The sequence below is a fragment of the Hyperoodon ampullatus genome, assembly GCF_949752795.1.
Source record: "Hyperoodon ampullatus genome assembly, chromosome: 9".
Taxonomy (NCBI): Eukaryota; Metazoa; Chordata; class Mammalia; order Artiodactyla; family Ziphiidae; genus Hyperoodon; species Hyperoodon ampullatus.
The window spans coordinates 102,560,490-102,582,232 of record NC_136922.1 but is presented as its reverse complement, the minus strand read 5'-3'; the positions used below and the strand labels follow the sequence as shown (position 1 = coordinate 102,582,232).

Here is a 21,743-nt window from a genome sequence, read left to right as displayed (position 1 = left end):
TCCTTGTGCCAGCTCTGTTTTTAGTCACACTAAAATGTTGCTGTACAATATTGTGCTTATATTTAATGATTTAAAAAAACATGGTGCCACTTTTTCTGGCCATCACAGTTTCTGATGAGAAACCACAGTCATTGGATTACCCTTCTCTATAGGTAATGGGTCATTTTTGTTTGGCTATTTTCAAGACTTTGTCTTTAGTGTTTTAGCAGTTTGATTATGATATATCTAGGCTTGTACTTCTTTGAGTTGGTTCTGTTAAGGGTTCATTGAGCTTCTTGAGTCTGTCCGTTTGTGTCTTTCAGCAAATTTGGGAAGGCTTCAACCATATTTTTTCACACACAAACAAAAGTAATTGTTTCGGATACCATTTGTTTGCCTCTCCAGATATTCCTTCCATATTTCTCTAGCCTGCTCTGTGCCCCAGAGGGGTGTCTTATATGGATCATATCATTGCCCAATGTCCCATGACTTCCTGTTAGGTTTGGCGAATAGGGAAAACTAGCAAGAGGTAGAAATGGGTAGTTTGGGTATTTATTCCTCAGGATGCCTCCCTGCAGAATCATCTCAGGCTGGCTGTGTTTCTCTGGGAAGGTGAGAGCTCAAATCAAGCACCATCTCCATCAGGTTTCTCTGTCTCTGGCTGAAACACAGTAATTGCTCCCCTTCCTCATTTTTTGGGTTTAGCTGATGACACGCCCGCCTCCACCTTGGTGAGCAATCCTGGTATGGCAAAATTCGTACCAGGGAGCGGGGATCAGAGTCTCTCTTCCTTTCATCTTTCATTCCCAGGCATTTGGGCCTACAGTCCCAGGACCAGCCTCAAAGAGAGTCTGTTTTCAAGGCCGGCAACTCTAGACCCAGACTGGCTGTTGGGAGTGGAACGAGATTTGTAGGTTTGCGGTTGGCTCATTCTCCTCTGCCTCCCTCCAGCCAAGAGAAATACCCTAAGCAAGAAGCTGGGAGCAACAGCACGAGTGTTTATTATCATCATTGCTCAAGAGGGGACATGAAGCAGGCAGGATGGTGAAGGTGAGCAGGAAATGGACCCGAGCAGCTCTGATGGTTGGCGGTGCAGGGCAGTGGCTGTGGCCATGGGGGAAGGATCACTGGACCAGAGGAGAGCCTCTCTTCCCGGCCTGGGTCTTCTTCCACGAGGCAGATGCTGGGACACCCAGTCCAGGTGGAGCTCCAGACATGGGTCCTCTGGAGAAGCAGGGCTAATTTCACTCACTCCCAGCAGTTTCTTCCAAGGGAGGGTCTCTTTTCTAAGGGAAAAGGAGGGGGTGGGACAGCCCATGGGGGAGAGAAAGTGTAAAAGCTCTGTACCAGGGCAGCTGAGTTCTGGAGCCAATCAGATCCAACATCAGCCTCATGGTACCTGATGCAAAGAGCCCCAAGGTCCCACCATGTACATGGACTTCCCTAGCTTCCTAGGGTCTCTTTTTCAGATTTTTTTTTGATGTGGACCAATTTTTAAAAAGTCTTCATTGAATTTGTTACAATATTGCTTCTGTTTTATGTTTTGGTGTTTTGACCGTGAGGCATGTGGGATGTTAGCTCCCCAACCGGGGATTGAACCAACAGCACCCCCTGCATTGGAAGGTGAAGTCTTAACCGCTGGACTGCCAGGGAAGTCTGTCCCTAGGGTCTTTGGACTAGGTGTTACTTGGTCAGGGACAGGGGGTCTTTGGGCTGAGCCACTCGTGGGGTGGAAAGACAGGAATGATGCCCCTTGACACTCACTGTAATGACACTTTTCTCCTCCCCAAATCATCCGCTCTCCATTCCTGTCTCCCCTGGACAGCACTGCTGCCCCAAACACACAGACACAAGCTTTAGGGACTCACCTCCTTAGATCGGTATTTTCTCCAGCAGCACAGACACAGGGGGACCAGGGATGCCAGCAGCAGTAGAGCCCAGACCCCCAACAGCATGACCTTGATGCCTATGAACAGGGCCTGGGGACAGAGGACCAAAGCTGCAGGCATCAGAGCGACTGTTGCCATTTGTGGTCTGTCTTCACGCTGATCATGGCCCAGGGTCACTCCCCACCCCATTCATCCCATCCCCAAGTCGGTAGCTTCTGGGGTTGGGGGAGGCTGAAGACGGAGCCCGGGGTGGGGGTCAGTGGGTGTAGCATGCAGAGAGCGGCCAGTAACCCCTGTCACCGGGTCTCAGCGTCCTCATCTGAGCAGCGATGGGCTTGGGCTGTGGTCTGGTTCCCAGACAAGCCCAAGACTTGAACACGCATTTAACACCTTTGCAGCTCTTCACATATTTGCAGTATTAGCTCATTGATTATGAGTTCAGTGTTTGTATTTCCCACAGATCTGTAACTCCCACAACCATAAGAACCGCTTCTGTTTTGTTCGCTGCCACGCTGTGGTGACGGGAGACATGCTTGGGGCAGAACAGGTCACGCCCTTTTTGGTGGACAGCCTCACTTTCCTCCACTGTCTGACCCTCCCGGCCCACCGCCTGCTGCCGTGCCTTCCCCGGCCCGGCTACCTTCAGCATGTTCACATAGGAGGTGCACAGCTGCAGCCTTCCCTTGTCTGCACTCCGAGAGCTGGGGGCCCCAGTGGGCCCCCAGGAAGGGGAGACGTCACAGATACCATTAAAGAAAACATGGTGGTACTCATGGAACCTTCTAGCCCCAATGATGATGGCGGCTGTGGCCGTGGAGAAAGCTGCCAGGGCGAGCAGGGTCCTCAGCAGGGCCTGGTGAGGACAGGGGGCAGAGACAGACCTTGGAGACTCAGTCTCTCTGGAGCCCAGCCCGGGACAAAGAGCGGGAAGTCTAGTGGAGGGGGCGGGGGATGGGTGGCAGGCTTGGGGTGGCCTCCAGCTTCTGGGCCTGGTGTCAGCCCCTCCCCGAACTCACCCAGTAGGTGCCACCTCGTTTCTCATAAATGAAGGCGACAGCTCCAGCCAGCACAGCCTGGGGAGAGATTGAAGCACCAGGGGTAGCTCAGGGCAGCCAAGCCCCACCCCCAGCAGCCTGCTTCTTTTTCCTTCCTCAACTCCCACAGGCAAAGCCAACCATCCTGCTGGCCTTTCCCCACAGCACCCCACGTGGACCCGAGGTTTTGAGCTGAGTTCTGTTGTCTGTAAGACAACGGTGAGGGTATTGAAGGCTGAATCAAACGCCCGAGGCTGCAGGACCCTCTGTTTTAGGGACATCGAAAGTGCTCATGGTCAAGCCGGGTGTGAGCCCCTCTTCCCTTCTCCAAAACCTCTCTTTTTAAGCAACACCAGGTGCTTTGCGAAAGCTCCAGGGCGGTGGGGTGGAAGGTCCAGGGTGTTGGAGGACCTCTCGTTACAGGATCAGCGTCCGCTGCCTCGGGGTGAGGGCAGCCGCTCGTTCCAACAGCGCTCAGCCTCCCACCCAGCGGGTCTTCCAGGACAGGAAGTCTGGTTCATGCCAAGGGAAAGATGGCTCTGAATCCCGTTTGGCAGTTCTGTAGCTAATCTCAGTGTTTTGGGCCATGGGGTGGATGAGGATGATTACTTTGGGCTCCTCTCTTAATCGATATGTGCGTTTTGCTCTTGTTCTGTGAGGGTGGGCAGGACAGAGGGCGCCTCTTTCCTGCTATGATCCGCCCACCCATCTCCTGCTGCAGGTGGCACACGTCCATCTGCTGACGTAACTGCTGTTGTCTGGTGAGCCCCCCTGGACTTCCCCTGTGTGCAGGGCCTGCAGAGGGTGATGGGAAACCACCGGGGGGTGCATCTCCCTTGTACACACCCTCCAGCACGTTCCACCTCCCTCCATCTCAGTGCAAGTGCCTGGAGATGAGCCCCGTTCTAGATCCTTAGCTGATCTGCTGCTGCAGGTGGGAGAAGTGGTGGGAGAAGCCCGGTGCAGGGACCTGAGAGAGCTGACCGGTGACCGTGGCCCTCCCAGCCCTTAGCTCAGCTAGTTTCCCGTCTGTAGAAGCCTGGTGTCGGCCTAGAGAGCTGGGAGTCTCTTCAGCTGCAGTCTACATTCTGACGGGGTCGATGGTGGTGGTCTCTCACCTCTGATAGGGGGTCCCTCTGCCCACGGTCCTCCCGCTCCACTCACCACAGCCCCTGTCCAGATGGGAGCTCCCGATCCAAGCAGCGTGGTGTAGTGGAAGATGAAGAGGAATCCCCCCAGGACCCCACTCAACACCCCCAGCACGATTTGCACCACCTGAAAGATGAAAAACCTAAGAACCCGGATCCCAGGTTCCCGGGCCCAGGAGAAACCCTCTCCGCCTAAGTCTCAGGGGAGTTTTGAGGACCTGCCACTCCATGTATTAAAGGTTAGAACCCCGTGAAAGGGAAAGAGAGAGAGAAGAGAGAAAGAGAGGGGGGACGAGGAGGGGGAGGACAGGAGGGGAGAGAAGGCGAGGGCGGGGAGGGCTAGCCCACGCCGGGTCGGGAGAGCGGGACTTTAGATGGTCACGGGCTCCTTTGCACCCTTCAGCCCACAGCCCGCCCTACCTACAGCTTTCACTGAGAGGTCAGTAAGTGAAGGAAAAGCCAGCACTTGATCTCTAGGAAGAGCATAAGACTGGCTCAGCATCCCATTCAGAGAGAGGCTGGCTGGGAGAGTGTGCAGCCAGAGGAGGGGGCTTACCCTTCCCAGACCAGGGAGCCTGGGCGCCCGTCCTCGGCCCGCGAGGCAGGCAGCCCTACTCACCCAGGAGGCCACCAGCAGCCGGCGGTGGCCCAGGGCCTGAGAGGCGGCGTGGGGCGAAGGCACGTGGGGCTGCAGCAGGGAGCACCCGCTCAGCAGCAGCTTGGCCAGAGCCGACTCCTGGTGGATGTGCACCTTGATGAAGGTGGGCTGGGGAGCCCCGGGGGCCACGTTCCCGCCATCTGCCATCTCCAAGCCGGTGGACACCCGCCTGGGAGGGAGGAAGGGGGCGTCAGGGGGAAGAGTTGGCAGGAGGTTTGCACAGATTCCACGGGAGCTGGCGGGGCCCCTGGTCACAGTGCAGCATCTGGGACCTGCCTTGAGGGGTGTCATGTGAGGGATCCCTGAGTCTGCTGAGGCTGTGGCCACCACTCAGCCCACTGGAGCTGCCCCCTTCACCCTAGATCTGCTGTGTCTCCCCATCCTCCTCCCACGGCCTCAGGGTCTGGACCAAGCACTGCCCTGGAGCCCTCACCTCTCTCCTTTCTGCTCCCAGCCCGCTTGTGTGACCACGGCCCTCACCCTGGCTCTCCTCTCTGTCTCTTCCCCTCCAGAGCCCTCAGGCTGCCAGACAGAACTGAGTCCTGGCTGCCTGTTGAACTACTATTGAGGCAGCTGCTTCCCAGCTGAGCCCGGGGACCCACCCGCTGCCCCTACATATTTCCCTCTCCATCAATGGCTACTCAGCCCTGCGCTGCCTGTTCAAACTGCGCCCCCCAACCCTCTGCATGAAGTTGTGGGTGCAGATGGAGGCCAAAGGCCAGAATGACTTGGCATCAAACGGGGACAGGGATGTACCTGGCCTCCACTCCTGCCACCTTCGTGGATGCACATCCTCTACATGGTGGTTGGTCCCTCCCTCCCCAGCAAGTTCTGGGGGGTCTGTGAGGGGGCAGGGTGGGGACTCCTCTGGGGAGGGGCCCTGTGAGAAGGGTCTCTGGGGAAGGGCCGCCTGGGCTGAGGGTCTGCCTCACCTGCTCTCTTCAGGGACCGTCACGGGCAAGGGTGACAGGAGGCCTGAGGACGGCTGAGTGGGGGCTGAGAACCAGGCAGAAAGGGGAGGGGTTTGGTGGAGCTCCAGAAAGGGAAGGATGAGGCAACTTCCCAGCACACAGCTGGAGCAAAGGGCCCCTCCAGGGTTTTCCAGCTGCCAGGGGAAATCCCTCGGCTCCGATGCCCTGGTGAGCACAGGGGCCAGGTGGGTGGCCTGGGAGACTGCGGAACTGACCAGCCCTGGAAAATCCCCCATCCCCACCAGGGCAGGGGCTTTCTGAGCAAGGACTTCCCTGTGCTGGGTGCACCCCAGTGTGTGTGCTGAGTAGGGATGAACACGCCAGCGTGTGCGTGTTTGTGTGCTCTGCCTTCTCCGGCCAGCCTGATTATCTACTCAAGACCAACTCCCCCTAGAGGGGCCCCTTTGGGCCAGCTCTCTTCTGGGAAGTCAAGATGTTGAAGGTCAGACCCTCATCACCCCACTCCTTCCTTCTGCTCCGTCCCACCCACTGCCGGGTGCCTCAGCTCTGGGCAGCTCTGCTCTGCTCGGCCGCTGGTTCCCAGAGGACAGCAGGTGAGCAGGGCCCTCAGGTGAGCAGCCCAGGTGACCCGTCCCAGGAGACTCTCAGTGCAGGACCCCTCTCTCTTTCTCTCGAGGAGCCTCCAAGACCAGTCCCCAAAGCCTCCATCCTGTCTCATGGGATGCCATTCTCCCCCCCGTTCCTGGTCCCTGTAGGACCTGCTTGGGATGGAGGGATACACTAGATAGAGGACGTGACACTAGAGAAATGGCTAGGGAGGTCGGGGGGCCCGTGCCTGGCCACATCAGCTGGACTCTCCCTCCCCAGTGCCTCATATGTTTATTCTGAGGGTGGGGTGGCTGAGGCTCAGGTGGTTTCCTGGTGAGAGGTCCTTCAATAGCAAAGGCAGAAGGTGGAGGGCCCAGGGTGTAGCTGGGATCCTGGCTCTCTCTCCCCAGCTTCAGAGGCACAGGGAGAGGCTGGGCGGAGAAGAGTGTCCAAGGCAGCAGGGAAGAGCCCCACACCCTGGAGTTAGGGTGGCACGAAAGAGGATCTTCCTGGGGCTGGCCTGGCTCAGAGGAAGAGCAGGGATCTAGGCTGCTCTGGGGATTGGAGCTGGGGGTGAGGCGAGAGGGGGAAGCAGTGGTATCCAGAGGGCTCAGAGGGAGCCGGAGCCCAAGGCACATTCTGGACTGAAATATGATGCTGATCCCTGGGTCCCAAGGAAGATCTGGCCAGAACCCTGGCTGGGCTTCCTTGTGTGTCTGTGAACAGGTCTGAACCTCTTTGCACATCTGCAGAATCGTCAGACACCTGTCCTTTATACTGCACGGAGGCCAGGTAGGTGAAGAGTGAAACTGCTCTGTAAAGTTCGTACGATACAAATGGGAAGGCCTTAACCTTATTGCTCTTGCTGGTGTTTTTAGAATTGTTATTAATAATGTTATGATTTAAACAGTGATAAGTAGGACGCCCATGAGAATTACCTGGAGAGGATTTCCTTTGGAGCTAGGCAAGTTGATTCTAAAGTGCCTAAGGAGAAGTAATCTAGCAAAAGTGGTCACGAGGGGCTTCCCTGGTGGTGCAGTGGTTGAGAGTCCGCCTGCCGATGCAGGGGACGCGGGTTCGTGCCCTGGTCCGGGAAGATCCCACATGCCGCGGAGCGGCTGGGCCCGTGAGCCATGGCCGCTGGGCCTGCGTGTCTGGAGCCTGTGGTCTGCAGCGGGAGAGGCCACAACAGTGAGAGGCCCGTGTACCGCAAAAACCAAAACAAACAAAACAAAACAAAAACAACAACAACAAAAAAAGTGACCATGAAAGAAAAAAGTAACATGGGGGAGGGTCATGAAAGAGCTCAACTAGATTATTAAACTCTATACTCATTATTAAAATTACAGTAATGCTGCATGACTCATCAGATCCACCAATGGGCAGAATATAAAGACTAAAATAGGCTTGGATTCCTACGGGAATTTTATTTTTGCTCAGGGGAGCATTTTAAATCAGTGGGAGAAAGATGATATATTCCGTTAACAGAATATGCTCTTCAGAAGTTAACCATCTGAAGAGAACAAACCAAAACCAACTTGGATCCATTTTTTCCAACTTACAAGGTAAATTCCAGATGGCTCAACATTTAAATGTGAAAACTGAAAACATAAAAGCACTTAGAAGAAAACATGGATGAATTATTATTTTATAACCTTGAAATGCAAAAGTCCCTTTTAAGTACAATATAAAACCCAGAAGTCATAAAAAATGACTGAAAACTTTGATTATATAAAAACACAAATGAAGTCAAAAATAAATCACAAATTGAAAGCACTCTCTGTAACTCATGTCACAGCTGGTAATTTTTCAAATACACGAAGAACTCCTATAAAGACCAAAACAAAACAGAGTAACACAAGGAGGTCATAGGATATGAAAGGAAAGCTCACAAAAGAAGAGGAAAAAGGCTCTTAAACGTATGAAAAGATGACCAACCTCACTCATAATAAGAGAATTGATACTGGAATAGTCACAGAAAGCAGACTGGTGGTTGCCTGGGGCCAAGGTTTGGAGGGGTTCCTGGGGAAGGGACATTAGGGAACTTTTTGCAACATAGAAATGTTCTGTATCTTGATTGTAGTTATGGTTGCACATATGTACACATTTGTTAAACGTCACTGAGATACACAATTAAAAGGGGGCATTTTATTGACTATAAAGGATTAAAATCTACAACGGAATGTCATTTTTCCAAGAGACATTTGAAAAGATTAGAAAGTTTGCTGACACCTTCTGCTGGTCTTGGGGAGGGGCAGTGGACACTCTTGGAATTGCCCTTGCATGAGAATTGCATGGAAGTAGCTCCATGGAGGGAAATACCTTTTAAAATTACAAATACACATTCCCATTGACCTGCTGATTCCACATTGCTTGCAAGAAAGAAAATGAAGGGCTATAAATAGGGGACTGCTTAAAAAAATTATGATGCATTCATACAGTGGAATACTATGCAGCCATACAAATGAGTGAGGATGCATTTTATGGACTGATGTAGGATTATTTTTAAAAGATGGTTCTGTGAACAAATCATTGTGCAGAAACTGTGTGTGCTATGCTGCCAGTTGTGGGAAAAGAGGGAGAGAAAGAATATTTTTACATGTTTTTATATGCAAAAAAGTCATTGTAGGATATATTAGAAAATGATAATATTTTTCCACCTGGAAGACAACTAGCTGGCTAGGAGAGAAAGATAGGAGGGTGGGTTTTAGCAGTATACCCTTTTTTATCTTTTGATTTTTTTTAACCATATGAAAGCGTTACGTATGAATATGTACATTACGTTGCTGAAATAATTCAGATTCCTTTCTTTGTCAATCCCAAGACCCAGACAAACTGTATCTGACCATTTTGGGAAGAGGTCCAAGAGTATATATGGTGAAAACTCTAGAGGTTGTTCAGATTTGCATCCCAGATTAAGGTCACTGTGACAGAGACTTCCCTGGTGGTCCAGTGGTTAAGACTCTGTGCTTTCAAGGCAGGGGGCGTGGGTTTGATCCCTGGTTGGGGAACTAAGATCCCACATGCCGTGACTTGACTTGACTCAAAGACTGTTCTCTCTCCCTGCACTCATGCAGTGTATTCCTTTTTCCCTTACTTAGATCTCAAACCTCACTTCTGTGCATCTCCCCAGCAGGCAGGATGACCCAAAACATGCTGGTTGTGAATGGAGTCGATGTGGCCTCTACGCTGTCCCAGCCCACTCACATCGACATCCACATCCACCAGGAATCTGCTTTGGCACAACTGCTAAAAGCTGGGAGTTCCCTGATGGAGCGCCTGTCCCACCATCCTGCCAAGGCCAGGATAAGCTACGGACAGCTGGCACTAGGGGTAAGAGCGGGATGGAGAGGTGGGTTAGCAAGGTGACACAGAGGAGGGTAACGCCCCTTCTTCAATACGATGCGGAAAAGGCAGGTGGGTTGAATCCCCATGAAAACTCACTATTCGAATCCCATCTTGTTTGGGAAGTTTCGCCACAGAGATTTAGATGGAAAGGAACAGTGGATCCCTTCTTTGGTGCAACGTGAGCAGTCCCAGCCAGAGCTGGGGGGATGGGCGGAAGGGTCCCTGGAGGCTGTTCATTCAGGTTGATTGAACCCACGTGGACAGAGGGCCTGCAATGCAAGGCAACATGATAGGCGCTTTGGGGGAAAAACTTCAGAGAGAATATCTAGGCAATAACCTGAAGGTGCCCAGCATCCATCAGAAGGGATCAGACAACTACACTAATGCCTAGAATTAAAGGTAGCCCAGGTGACATCCTTGGGAGGCAGGATGGCATCCTGCAGGGGTAGGCATCTGAGCCAGACCTTGAATGGAGAAGCAGTGTGTTTAGACAGATAGAGGTGGAAGATGGAAGAAAAGGAATTTTGGGTTAAAAGAATGGCAAGAAAGAGGGCAAAGGAGCCAGAAAGCATAGGACAAGTTCTGTCAGGGTAAAGAGAATGGGACTCATGGCTGATTAGACTGGAAATACAGACCAGGTCCATATTGCTGAGAGCCTTGAGTGACAAGGTGAGGAGTCTGCTGTCCTGAATCAGCTTCGATAGTGCGGAGACTGTGGAGGGATTCTGAGCAGGCGCCTGAGCTTCAGGCAGCCTCACAGCCAGGAGGTGTCCAGGTAAGAAGCATGGAGGGTCTGCACCTGCGACGTTGCAGCAGAAACGAGGAGGAAAGAGAGGAGTCCGAATCCTTTGTGGATGGGGTTGCCATGACTTGGGAGTGTGTGGATGTGGAGTACAAGGGAGGAGAGAAGTTTGGGAAGATGCTGAGGTTTGGAGTGAAGGAGACCGGAAAATTGGAGCCCTGGAAGTCAGCGAGGCAGACACTGAGGGGGTGTGTGGGGTCTGGGATTTGGACGCAGTGAATCTGAGAAGCTGGCAGGACATGTAGGTGGTGACGTCCAAGAGGCTGTGATAGTTGGATCCTCCAGGAAGCAGACGCCAAGTGGGAGTTGGGTGTGTGAAAGGTTTATTGGGGTGTAACATCCATGCAATGAAAAGGGCAGGAGCAGGCCTGGGCAGGGGGAGACATCAGCTCATGAGGCAGGGCTGACAAGATCTGGGCCAGCCCAGGGGGGAGCTCGGGAGCAACGACTGCCCATCACAGGGGTTCCGTGTTAGCTGAAAATGGCCCTTGAACCACTGCCTTGCTTAATCATTGGCTGGGTAGCCACCCCCAGAGACTGTGCCCTCAGTTTGAAAGATGAGGGGACCCTGAAGGCGCTGACCATTGTAGGCTGTCAGCTAACCACTCTCCTTTCTTGAAGGAGGTCATCATGGCCCATCCTGGACAGGATGATGGGCTTCCCAAGGGAAAATGAGGAGGAAAAAAAGGAGGAATCATCAGGTGGGATGACAAATTGTGGTATTTAGGAAAAATGGGATTTAGAAAAGAATGAAGGATAAAAGGCTGGCAAGTCAGAGGAATGAGGGAGAACCAGGACGGGCTGCTTCCCGGATGTGAAGGGAACAGAATTTCCATAATCAGAGCTGTGGAGAAGTCAGGGCAGAGGAAGAGGAGAGGAAAGCCACCTAGGTGGGAGCTGGGTGGCTGCTGCTGGAGCAGGTGACTCATGGGAAGGGGTGTGGCCTTCCCCATCTCTTGCAGGTGACCCAGATATTGCTGGGGGCTATGAGCTGTGCTCTTGGAGGGCTTCTCTACTTGGGGCCCTGGATTCAGCTGCGTGCCTCAGGCTGTGCCTTTTGGGCAGGGTTTGTGGTGAGTAAGAAAGGGGTTGTGAGCTCTGAGGGAGGCAAGTGTTTATGGACAAGGAGAAAGAAAGTTCCTTTTGGATCTGGGTCAGGGATTTGGGGAAGAGACCACAGACCCAGAGTCCAAATGCTCTCTGTTATGAGGAGGCTGCCTTAGGGGGTGGGCAAAACCCTTCCACCCTCTGTTTTTCTCTTTAAGGCAAGGCTGGGAATAGTGGGGCAGTTGTAGGTGGAGTCCTGCCCATCTGCTAGGTTTCTTTGCCTGTTCCTTGGATCCTGCTTCAAATCGGCTGTTCTGGGGCTTGTTGGGAGAAGTGTGACGGGAGATCATTTCAGGACAGCCAACTGGAGGACTTTTCTGGTGTCTTCTCTTCCTAGGCCATTGCAGCAGGAGTTGGGACCATTGTCCATGAGAAGCACTGGGGCAAACTTTCAGTGAGTCTGGGCATCCTCTGTGCCCCACCTCGTCCTCTTCCCCCTCCTATGTCTCTGTTTTCCTGTGCTATTTTTCTGTCTTCTCCCCTTTGGTTTCAAATATCCTAAGATCTTTCCTGGAGGGGTAGGGAGGGTTTCCTCAGCCAGGAAGCTGGGGAAGAGGAGACCGGTTTCAGGCCGAGACCCCAGGGCTCTGCTATCCATAGAGGGAGTCTGCAGCCTGAACCTCTCTTTTCTAGGGCTGCATATCAAGTCTGCTCACCCTGGCTGGCATTGCCACGGCCGTGGCCGCTGTTGTCTTCTGTGTGAATAGTTTAACCTGGCAACCTGTCTTCTATGACATCAGCTCCGTGTGTGATTCCTTAGTCCCTGCCGCCCCCACCTTTGGGTACAAAGAGACTAGACGAAGCAATTCTTATTCATCATGGAGGGAGGAGAACTGCAGAAACTACATGCAAATGCTGATGGTGAGAAAGGAGAGTCAGTCTTCCAGGACGCGTCACAGCTGTGCACTGGGGAATTGGGGCACCTGAGGGCAGAGATGTAGGCTTTCTGAGCTTCGACCTCATCCGAGGTCTTTGGTTCAGGAGGTTTTAACTTAATCTGAAGCCATTGTTCAGATCCTCATGGCATGAAAATTCCCTGAATCAAAGGGGATGAGGACAAAGAGGAGACACTGAAGCGAGGATTTCATGAACCACCCTTTCGTCTTTTCTGGTGTGTGGCTCTTATCAGTTATCTATTGCTGCATAACATACCACCCCAAAATGTACTGGCTTAACACTGCAATTTATTATTACTTCTCACATTCTGTGGGTTGACTAGGCTCACATGGGCAGTCCTCACTTGCATTTTCTCATGCAGTTGCAGTCAGGTGTCAGTTGAGGGTGAAGTCATCCAAGAGGTTGACTGGGCTGGACAGCTAAGATGGCGCACTCACACAGCAGGGAGCTCAGCTGGGGCTATCAGCCAGGGAGCCTACAATGGCTTCTCCACGTGGCTTGGGCTTCTCGTAGCCCAGCCACCAGGTTCCAACAGGGAGCATCCCACTGTGAGCATTTCAAGAGGTAGGAAATGGAAGCTGCCAGGCCAAATAAGGGCTACCCCATAATTGACCTAGTGTCCCTTCTACTGTATGTTGTTGATCAAAATATTACCAGGTCCTTCCAGATTCTGGGGGGGTGGAGCAGTGGATCCCACCTCTTCACAGGGGGAGATAAAGTCACATTGCAGGCAAGCAAATGGGATGGAGTCAGTGGCTGCCCCCATAGTTGGAAGATGCAGTCTGCTTTGGTGGGAAGTAGTGAGTTGGACAGGGTCTGATCCCTGCTGGGGTAGCAAGATGACAGTAACAGCAGAAGCCGAGGAACAGACCCCTGACTGTAACTTCTTTCTTCCTTTATCTTCAGGATTTGTTCCTAGGAATCCATGGTCTGCTCCTGGCCGTCTGTGTCCTGCAGGTCATTGTATCCTTGGCTTCCCTGGGCGTGGGTCTTCGACGCTTCTGTGGCCAGAGCTCCCGGGCCCTGGTGAGCTGTTAGGGAGGCACTAGGGAAAGAGCGGATCTGGTTGGTGAAGCTCTAGGGATGGGAAGGCCGTCGGGGCAGGAACACTGCTGAGCAGGGGTCACGCTCCCCCTCACTCAGCCCTTTTCCCGTGCTTGGCTCTGCCCGTCACTGTCTGGGGAACATGACCCCATCACTGTGTCCTGGGGTGACTTCTGCCTTCTGCTTCTGCGCCCTTCTTTGCTCTCATTTTCCCACGTTCCCCTCTTTCCCACGTCCCAGGTCTTGTCTAGCTCCCCGTCCTCCGGCACCTTTTTCTTCCCTCCTCCTTTCATTTGTCTGATTTCCAGTTCTGTGGAGCTATCTCTACTCCAGCCTTTTCCTCCCAGGAATTGATTTTCCTCCTGTTTGTTTCTTTTTTCAGGATGAAGAAAGGTCAGAGAAGAAGCTGTGGGAGGAGCATTCAGTGCCTCCCTCTCCCCACAAGAAGAAGAGCACAGCTGTTGTCCTGTGAGCAGCCAAAGACCCTACCTGGACCCTGCATGTCCCTCCAGAGTAGCCCAGGGCCCCTCACTGCCCTGTGTCCCTCACACCTGCTTCCTTTGGCTGCTCCTCCTCTCGCCAGCACCCTCACCCACTGTTCCCACTCCAGGGTCCTCAATTCCGTGAACGCGTATTGTCACATTTTCCCCAATGCTGATTAAACAGAAACAACCACAAAAAATGATTTTGTGCAGGAAGGATGTAGTCTCCCTTTGTTGATACACACGGTGCGTTGGTACACGTGGAATTAAGTGAGAGTTATGTGTCATATGGAAACAAGGTCCCAATAAGACTTGATTTACGTTCTGCTCTATATCCCAAGTGTAAAAACTCCTTTTCATGATTTCCTTCTGTTCAGTGTAAAGTGAAAATAACTCTTACATACTTAGAACCGTTTTACCTTTTTTTTTATAGATACAGAATTTTTTAATAGACAGGGCAATATGGCAGTTAATTAGCAACTGATACTGTAAACTACAGGAGATACAAAGTTCTGTCATATAAATTAATTGCCATTACAAAAAGGCAACTGCTTGAGCTAAGAAGGTACAAAAACTGATAACTTCCATAAATATAACGAGAAGCTAAGTGAAGAAATACATAAGGTTTTCTTTAAGCATCTATAACTGATCAGTGGGCTTTACAGAACCATGTGAGACCTGGAACAAGATCATTTCCTCCCTCCCTGTCTCTTTCCTTCCTTCTTCCTTCCTTCCTTCCTTCCTTCCTCCCTTCCTTTCTTTTTTCTCTTTCTCCCCCATCTCTTTCTTTCTCTCTTGTTTTTTTGCAGTAATTACTGTTGGTTCTCTCGCTACACACACACACACACACACACACACACCCCTGTTATTCTTCAATTTCATTGTAAATGATACGATTGATTAGTTTTTTACTTTTTAAATTTTCTATGTACGATATAAGTATATAGATGTAAGCACTTCTGCTATGGAACCAGGTTCATTTGTCCAATGTGCAGCAAGCCAAATGCTGAGATGCTGAGGTGTGCAGCAGAGAAAGTGTTTATTCACAAGGCAGCCAAGCGAGGAGACAGGAGAACAAATCTCATATCCGCCTCCCTGAAGGTGAGGGGCTTGAGATATTTATGGGATAGAGAAGCAGGTGGTCTTAGGCGTGGAGAAAGGTGATTGGAAGTAGGGAAAATGTGAGGTAGCTGGTATTCCATGCCAGTATATCTGAGTTACATGCTTCTTCAGGGGATACATGTCCAAAAATGGAGGTACTTAGCATGATCTGAGGGTGGAATTTTCACCCCTCTGATGTCAAAAGGTCACTCACTGGACCCCTGTGCAGGCCCAGTTTTAGGGTTGTTGGTCCCAACCAGTCTTAGCCAGCTTGAACTGGACAGGAGCCAACTCCAAGCCTTGGAAAACAACTTAAGCCCCCATTACTATAGTGACCCATTCATCAGAGGTGTTATCTATAGGGGGCCACTAAGAGTCAAAAAATAATTAAGACAAGCTTAGTCAGTGAAGGCAGGTTACAAGGGAGGGGTTTTTAACAAGCTGTTCCCTTCCCTGCAGTTCTGTAGGATGAGCTCAAGAATTTCTGTTAGTCACCAGTTTCTGTTAGCCTTATGGTGCATGATTTCATCTCTGAAGGGTAAAAAAGCAGGCCATGGTCTGTAGAATTAAGATGTCATAGGGATTCTGGCATTTCTGGTTCCGACATAGTGAGCAGACTTGCACTTCCATTGTGGTTTTACGAAATCTCTGAGAGGTAGGTGTTATTACTAGTTAGAAGACTTACAGCAGGACCCCCTGCACAATCCTGCACTACGATGTGGTGTTAGTAGGGGCAGAGCTGCTGGTATGGGTGAGGCATAGCCCCACCGTTGGAGGTCAGGGTGGTGGGCTTGTAGATAGAGATTTGTAAACAAGCTTGTGTAATAAAGGTCAAAGGGATGAGGTGGTATTATGTTCAGACTATGGGACAGTGCTTGGCAAATTACACCCTGAGGGGCAAGTCTGGTCTGCCACCTACTTCTGTAAATAAAGTTTTATTGAAACACAACCACGCTTCTTGGTTTACACATTGTCTATGCAACAAGGGCAGAGTTGAGTGGTCTCAGTAGAGACTAAATGGCCCACAAAACTTAAAATAGAGTTTGCCGTCCCCTGGTGTGGGAGACCCCAGTGGAGGGAGTAGCTAGTCCTACTGGCTGATTGACAGGAGCCGGGGAGCCTGTGCTCTTGCTTCGCCAAATGTGAATCTAGCATGGGCAACAGGGAGAAGGCTTTGCCCCACCCTAGACTGGCTGAGTCAGGATTTGCATTTTCTCAAGATTGGCAGGTGCTTCGTGCCTTCATCACCTTTAGAGAAGCACAGAGATAATCACATCTAGGTGTCTTGTTCAGATATAGAACAAGCCCCTTTGAATTTGATGTCTTTAATTCATTTGTTAACCTTAGCATTTTGAAAAGGAATTTTCGTGAGAAGAAACAACAGCAGGGCGGAACCAAAGATACCGGTAAGAGGAAGCATCTTTCCTCTCTTCCTTAGCTTAAGACGCTGTTAGTTTTTGTGCTTCATATTTCTAAACTGTCCCTTTATGGCTAGATTAGATAGAAATTCTTTTCATTTTTCATTCTGGTAAACAAACAACAACTTGGTGGTTTGCTTATTTGTTGATTTTGTTGTTGTTTTTCTAGCATGAAGCGATCTCTTACTGTCAGAGTCTGGCACCTTCTTTTTTTTCCCCCCTGAAGTCTCTATATGTCTCTGAGGGAAGGGGTCGTCCCTCCATCTGACTTCTCCCTCTCCCCCATTTCTTCTTTTCTGGGCTCCACTGCCCTCCCTCTCCTTACCCTGTGAATAACCTTGGAAGTTTCATAATCTTTGTTTTTCTTTTCTGTAGGAAATCAGACGTCACCCCCTTCTCCCCTTGCTTTTGTTTACTTGGAAAAACCAACAGTTATTTGTCTATTTGCACAACTCAGTTTTGGTGACCAGATTGTATTTATGCAACTGACTTCATGACCCTGGTATCCAGCAATTAATCACAAGCCTATTTATGTTTACTGAAGTGTTTAAAACCATTCAGAGTGTAAACAGGAAATGGTTCTACTTTTCTTTTCCAATCACTGCTTTTAACTGTGTTTTGTCAGCTCCCCATTTCCCCATTGGATATTGGTCCTTGAACATCAGGACCAGATTCCAGATTCCACAATCTGGTCATTAAAATGGTCTCATGGGGCTTCCCTGGTGGCGCAGTGGTGCAGGGGACACGGGTTCGCGCCCCGGTCTGGGAGGATCCCACATGCCGCGGAGCGGCTGGGACCGTGAGCCATGGCTGCTGAGCCTGCGCGTCCGGAGCCTGTGCTCCGCAACGGGAGAGGCCACGACTGTGAGAGGCCCGCGTACCGCGAAAAAAAAAAAAGAGGTCTCATGTTTGGTGTTCAAGACCCAGTTCTGTTCATGTTTAAAACTGCAGTCATCAGAGCTTGGGTCCCCCTGCCAGCAGAGGCCGCTGCTTGGACTGGGAGGATTAGGGATGTGCTGTCCTAGTGTGTGGCCCCTCCCTCTCCTTCCGGTTTCCTAAAGAGTCCTGAGGGAGGCAGGGGAGGGGATGGGCGTCTGGGGTTTCTTGGCTCAGCCGAGGGCCCGTGACCATTTGCTGATGTGATGTGGGTAGTGTCTGTTCTTGCTCCATCTCGGAGGCATCTAGGAATTTCCCTGCCCGCTGCTCCGTTAGCTGCCTGGCTCAATCAGGAAAACTTCCTGGAAAAGTACATCCTAAGGAGACAGCTATGAAATGCCGGGGGTGGGGAGGACTTTCCTGCAGTAGGAGTATTCAATTACTATTTCTTGCCCCTGCAAGGCCCAGAGTCTCTTCAGAGATATTTCAGTGGATGGGATAAGGCCCCATCGCCTCCAATTCCACAAAGAAGGCCCTGGAGCCTCAGATGCAAAGAATTGCTCACAAAAACGTTTGCAATTAATTTGTATGGGAAACTAACAGATGTGTGGACACGGGGTGGGGGGACGGGGAGGGTGGGATGAACTGGGAGATTAGGTTTGACATAAATACACTACCAGGTGTAAAATAGATAGCTAGTGGGAACTTGCATATAGCACAGGGAGCTCAGCTTGGTGCTCTGTGATGACTTAGATGGGCTGGATGGGTGGGGGGATGGGAGGGAGGTCCAAGAGGGAAGGGATCTATGTATACATATAGCTGGTTCATTTTGTTGTACAGCAGAAACTAACACAACATTGTAAAGCAATTATACTCCAATTAAAAAAAAAATCCTTTCTGAAGTAGGAAGCAGGCATTATGAAAGTTTTCCACCGGTAGCATTTCCACTGCTTTGGACTTCTTCAGCGTTTATTGGTTTAGTTTATTTCTCCCTCTCCCATCTTTAGTGCCTCACTCACTCCTCATTCAGGAGGATTTCTGCTTTCTTAGTGGTTTCCTTTGAAATCTTTTTTTTTTTTTTTTTTTTAAAGCATGTGCACTTAACTAAACAAATTCTAAAGGTAATCAGTAACCTTATCCTCTACCTGAAAAACGCTGTGCCTTTAGAATGCTCCTTGTTAAATGATATTCTTATCTTGAGTTTTAGCTCTATCTTGACTTATTTCAACCCCACAAATTAGGTATTTTATTTTTTTCGTATACTCAGTGTTTGTTTAAATTTACCTATGTTTTTATTAACAGGTAAAAAGCTCTCCTTTTCTTCCTGTAGTTCAGGCCTTCTTTCTGATATCCTTTTTCTTCTTTTTTGAGGTACATCCTTTAAACGTTTCTTTAATAGTAAAGATCTCTTGGTGGTAAACCTTCTTAGTTTTTATTTATCTGAATATTCTTTATTATACCTGGCTCAAGGTAAATAGTTTCGCTGGATATACCATTCCAGCTTTAGTTAATTATATCTAATTCTGGTGGCTTTTGAGATCTTTACCCTGTCTTTGATGTTTTGAAAATTTACTTCAAAATGTGTAGGTGTGCATGAATTTATTTTCCCTTGAAAATTCCTCCTGAGAAAGTATTTCTAAAAATTCCAAGTCTCAGAGTTCACACCATTTTTTTTTAACCTGGTTCCTTTCCCACATTCTCCCTAATATTTCCTTCTGAAATTTTGATTTGCCACATGTTAGACCCTCTCACTCTAGCTTCCTTATCTCCTAACCCGGTTTGTGCTTTTTATTTTTCATCTCTTTATATCTACCTGCTGCGTTCTGGTTAAATTCTTCATAATTATTTACCAAGTTACCCAATTTCTGCCTCAGTTATGTATAATCTGCTTTTTCCGTTCCATTAAATTTTAAGTTCCATTAAAATTTTCTAGATATGATATTTGCTTCTTTTTCAGATCTTCCTGTTCCTTTTTGATACTCTCTTTTTCCTAAGTCAAGCCACTGATGACCTATTTTATTTCTCTAAGATTATTACATTATTTACTTTATTTTCTGTAAGAAAAGTACCAAATTTGAAGTCTTTGCTGTTTTTTCTCCCAACTCTCCCAACTCTCACCAATACTGTCTTATTTGTTTTATTAACATCTATTTATTTTTATTAATTTTTTTTACCATTTTGACCATTTTTAAATGTATAGTTCAGTGACATTAAGTACATTTGCATTGTTGTGTAACCATCACTACCATCCATCTCCAGAAATTTTTGTTATCCTAAACGGAAACTCTGTACCCATTAAATATTAACTCCCCATTTCCCCTGCTCTCCAGCCCCTGCTAACCCCCATTCTGCTTTCTGTCTCTATGAATTTGACTATTCTATGTACCTCATATAAGTGAAATTATATAATATTTATTATTTCGTGTCTAGCATATTTCACTTAGCATAATGTCTTCAAGGTTCACCTATATTGTAACTTATATCAGAACTTCCTTCCTTTTTAAGGATGAACAGTATTTCATTGTACATTGCACATTTTGTTCATCCATTCTTCTGTTGATAGGAAATTTGGTCTTGAATTGTAATGGCAAATAAACCCTCCTGTCTTGTCTATACAAGAGTGATACGAGAGAGAGTTGGGAGAACAGCTTCTAAATATTTGTTGGATGAATCAATAAATGGCATGAATTATTTTTTGCAGTGTGAGTAGAGTTTTGTTTCAACCAATTATACTGTCTGCAGTGGGATCAATGGGATGTATTTGCGGGGTAACTGAGCAGGGCAACGATTCTCAGTGTGGGATTAGAATAACATTCCCACTAGGAATGAGGACCACCTGGAGGCTCTCACAAGCTATCCTACCATTCTTGGCTGAAATATCTTGGTTCCACCTTTGGAACCAATGGACTAGTGTTAGTATGCAGTTTCATAAGTAGATGGCCCCAGCATTCATCATTCCCCAATTTTCTAGGCACAGCCCTAGATTTCCATTTGGGGATCCACTTTTTCCTCATTGTCTGGCTGTGTCTTCATGGTGGGGCTTTAGCCTCAGTTCCAGGCATAAGGCATGTGACCCAAACTTAGATTAAGCACAGATCATTTCCCCCAGACCATGGTGATTGTTTCAGGAGTGGGCCCATGGCCCAAGTCCGGCACATTACAGTAAATCTTAGGGCTACCAGGAAAAGCTCTTGCACTTGAAGAGTGCAAGGTTCACTTGAAGAGTGAACTTGAACCTGCAAGGATGTAAAGTCGGAGCTGTAACAGCCACCTTGCCCCCATGAGAGGTTCTCCTGGAGCTGCCAAAGACCACACCCTCTCCACGGGCTTGAGAATGAAGACAACCTGTGGAAGGCAGAGCTGAGAGGTGGGAAAGAACCACTCCTGAAGGCGTTGCTCGAGCTCTGAATTCAGCAGTGCCTGAAGCTGGATTGAGCCTTGACATTTTAGTACGTGCCCAATAAGTAGTCTGTTGCTTAAGCCTCTTGCACTTTGAAAGAGTTCTAATTAATAGGCTGAGAGACTGGGCTAAGGTAATTGGCATTTACATGGGTGCCCAGGAGTCCCCAGGTCCCACATCCTAGGGTGCTGCACTCAAAACCGCCTGGGTGGGCTGCTGTTTTGTGGGGTGAACCCAGGTGTACTTACTCCATTGCTGTTACTTGGGGGGATAAAACATTGTGATTTGGGGGTTGGAGGGAAATCACATGTGCCCCAATATGGTTTTTACATTCTACTGCCTCCCTTCCCCCCCTTTTCCATGCCCTTAGGAGAGAATTTGGTTACAAAAATATATGTGCAGCATAACAAGCTGCATATATTCTTTGCAACGAATGCAAGTATACACATGCATATACATGTATATTTATCTATATACTCATAGCATCGGTTTTTGGAAGGAAACACCAAAACTGGCTGCCCTGATTGCCTGGAGGGATGGAAATTGGACATCAGGAGATGAAGCAGGGGCACTTTTCATTGTAGGCTCATTCCTACAGTTTGAGTATTCCCTAATCAGAAAAGTAATTTAAATTAAATTATTAAAAAACTAAAATATTTGAAGACTTCCACTAGATCTGTTCTAGCCTTGCTAACCCAGTGCCGGCTCGGCGTTATCACCAAGCCCATCTGCTTTGTCACTTTACTACTTTATTTTTTTATTTTTATTTTTATTTTTTTTGCTGTACGTGGGCCTCTCACTGTTGTGGCCTCTCCCGTTGCAGAGCACAGGCTCCGGATGCGCAGGCTCAGCGGCCATGGCTCACGGGCCTAGCCGCTCCGCGGCATGTGGGATCTTCCCGGACCGGGGCACGAACCCGTGTCCCCTACATCGGCAGGCGGACTCTCTACCACTGCGCCACCAGGGAAGCCCCACTTTACTACTTTAAATGGAGACGACAACATGACATGATCCAGGGGTGGTCCGCATGCGCAGAGAAC

At 49.3% G+C, this 21,743-nt stretch overlaps 2 protein-coding genes across 2 annotated transcripts; one reads left to right on the top strand and one right to left on the bottom strand.

Moving 5' to 3' along the window:
* Positions 1-1,101: 1,101 nt before the first annotated feature.
* TMEM176A (transmembrane protein 176A) lies at positions 1,102-5,915 on the bottom strand (the record flags this gene model as incomplete). Its single annotated transcript, XM_079711884.1, has 7 exons — positions 1,102-1,265; positions 1,848-1,958; positions 2,509-2,721; positions 2,885-2,941; positions 4,067-4,177; positions 4,670-4,877; positions 5,641-5,915. The coding sequence occupies 7 exons, from the start codon at positions 5,913-5,915 to the stop codon at positions 1,224-1,226; spliced, it is 1,017 nt and encodes a 338-aa protein (XP_079568010.1). The 3' UTR covers positions 1,102-1,223.
* A 3,454-nt stretch (positions 5,916-9,369) lies between these two features.
* Positions 9,370-14,046, top strand: TMEM176B (transmembrane protein 176B; the record flags this gene model as incomplete). Its single annotated transcript, XM_079711061.1, has 6 exons — positions 9,370-9,561; positions 11,341-11,451; positions 11,823-11,879; positions 12,119-12,346; positions 13,289-13,408; positions 13,809-14,046. The coding sequence occupies 6 exons, from the start codon at positions 9,370-9,372 to the stop codon at positions 13,896-13,898; spliced, it is 798 nt and encodes a 265-aa protein (XP_079567187.1). The 3' UTR covers positions 13,899-14,046.
* Between the last annotated feature and the right edge of the window lie 7,697 nt (positions 14,047-21,743).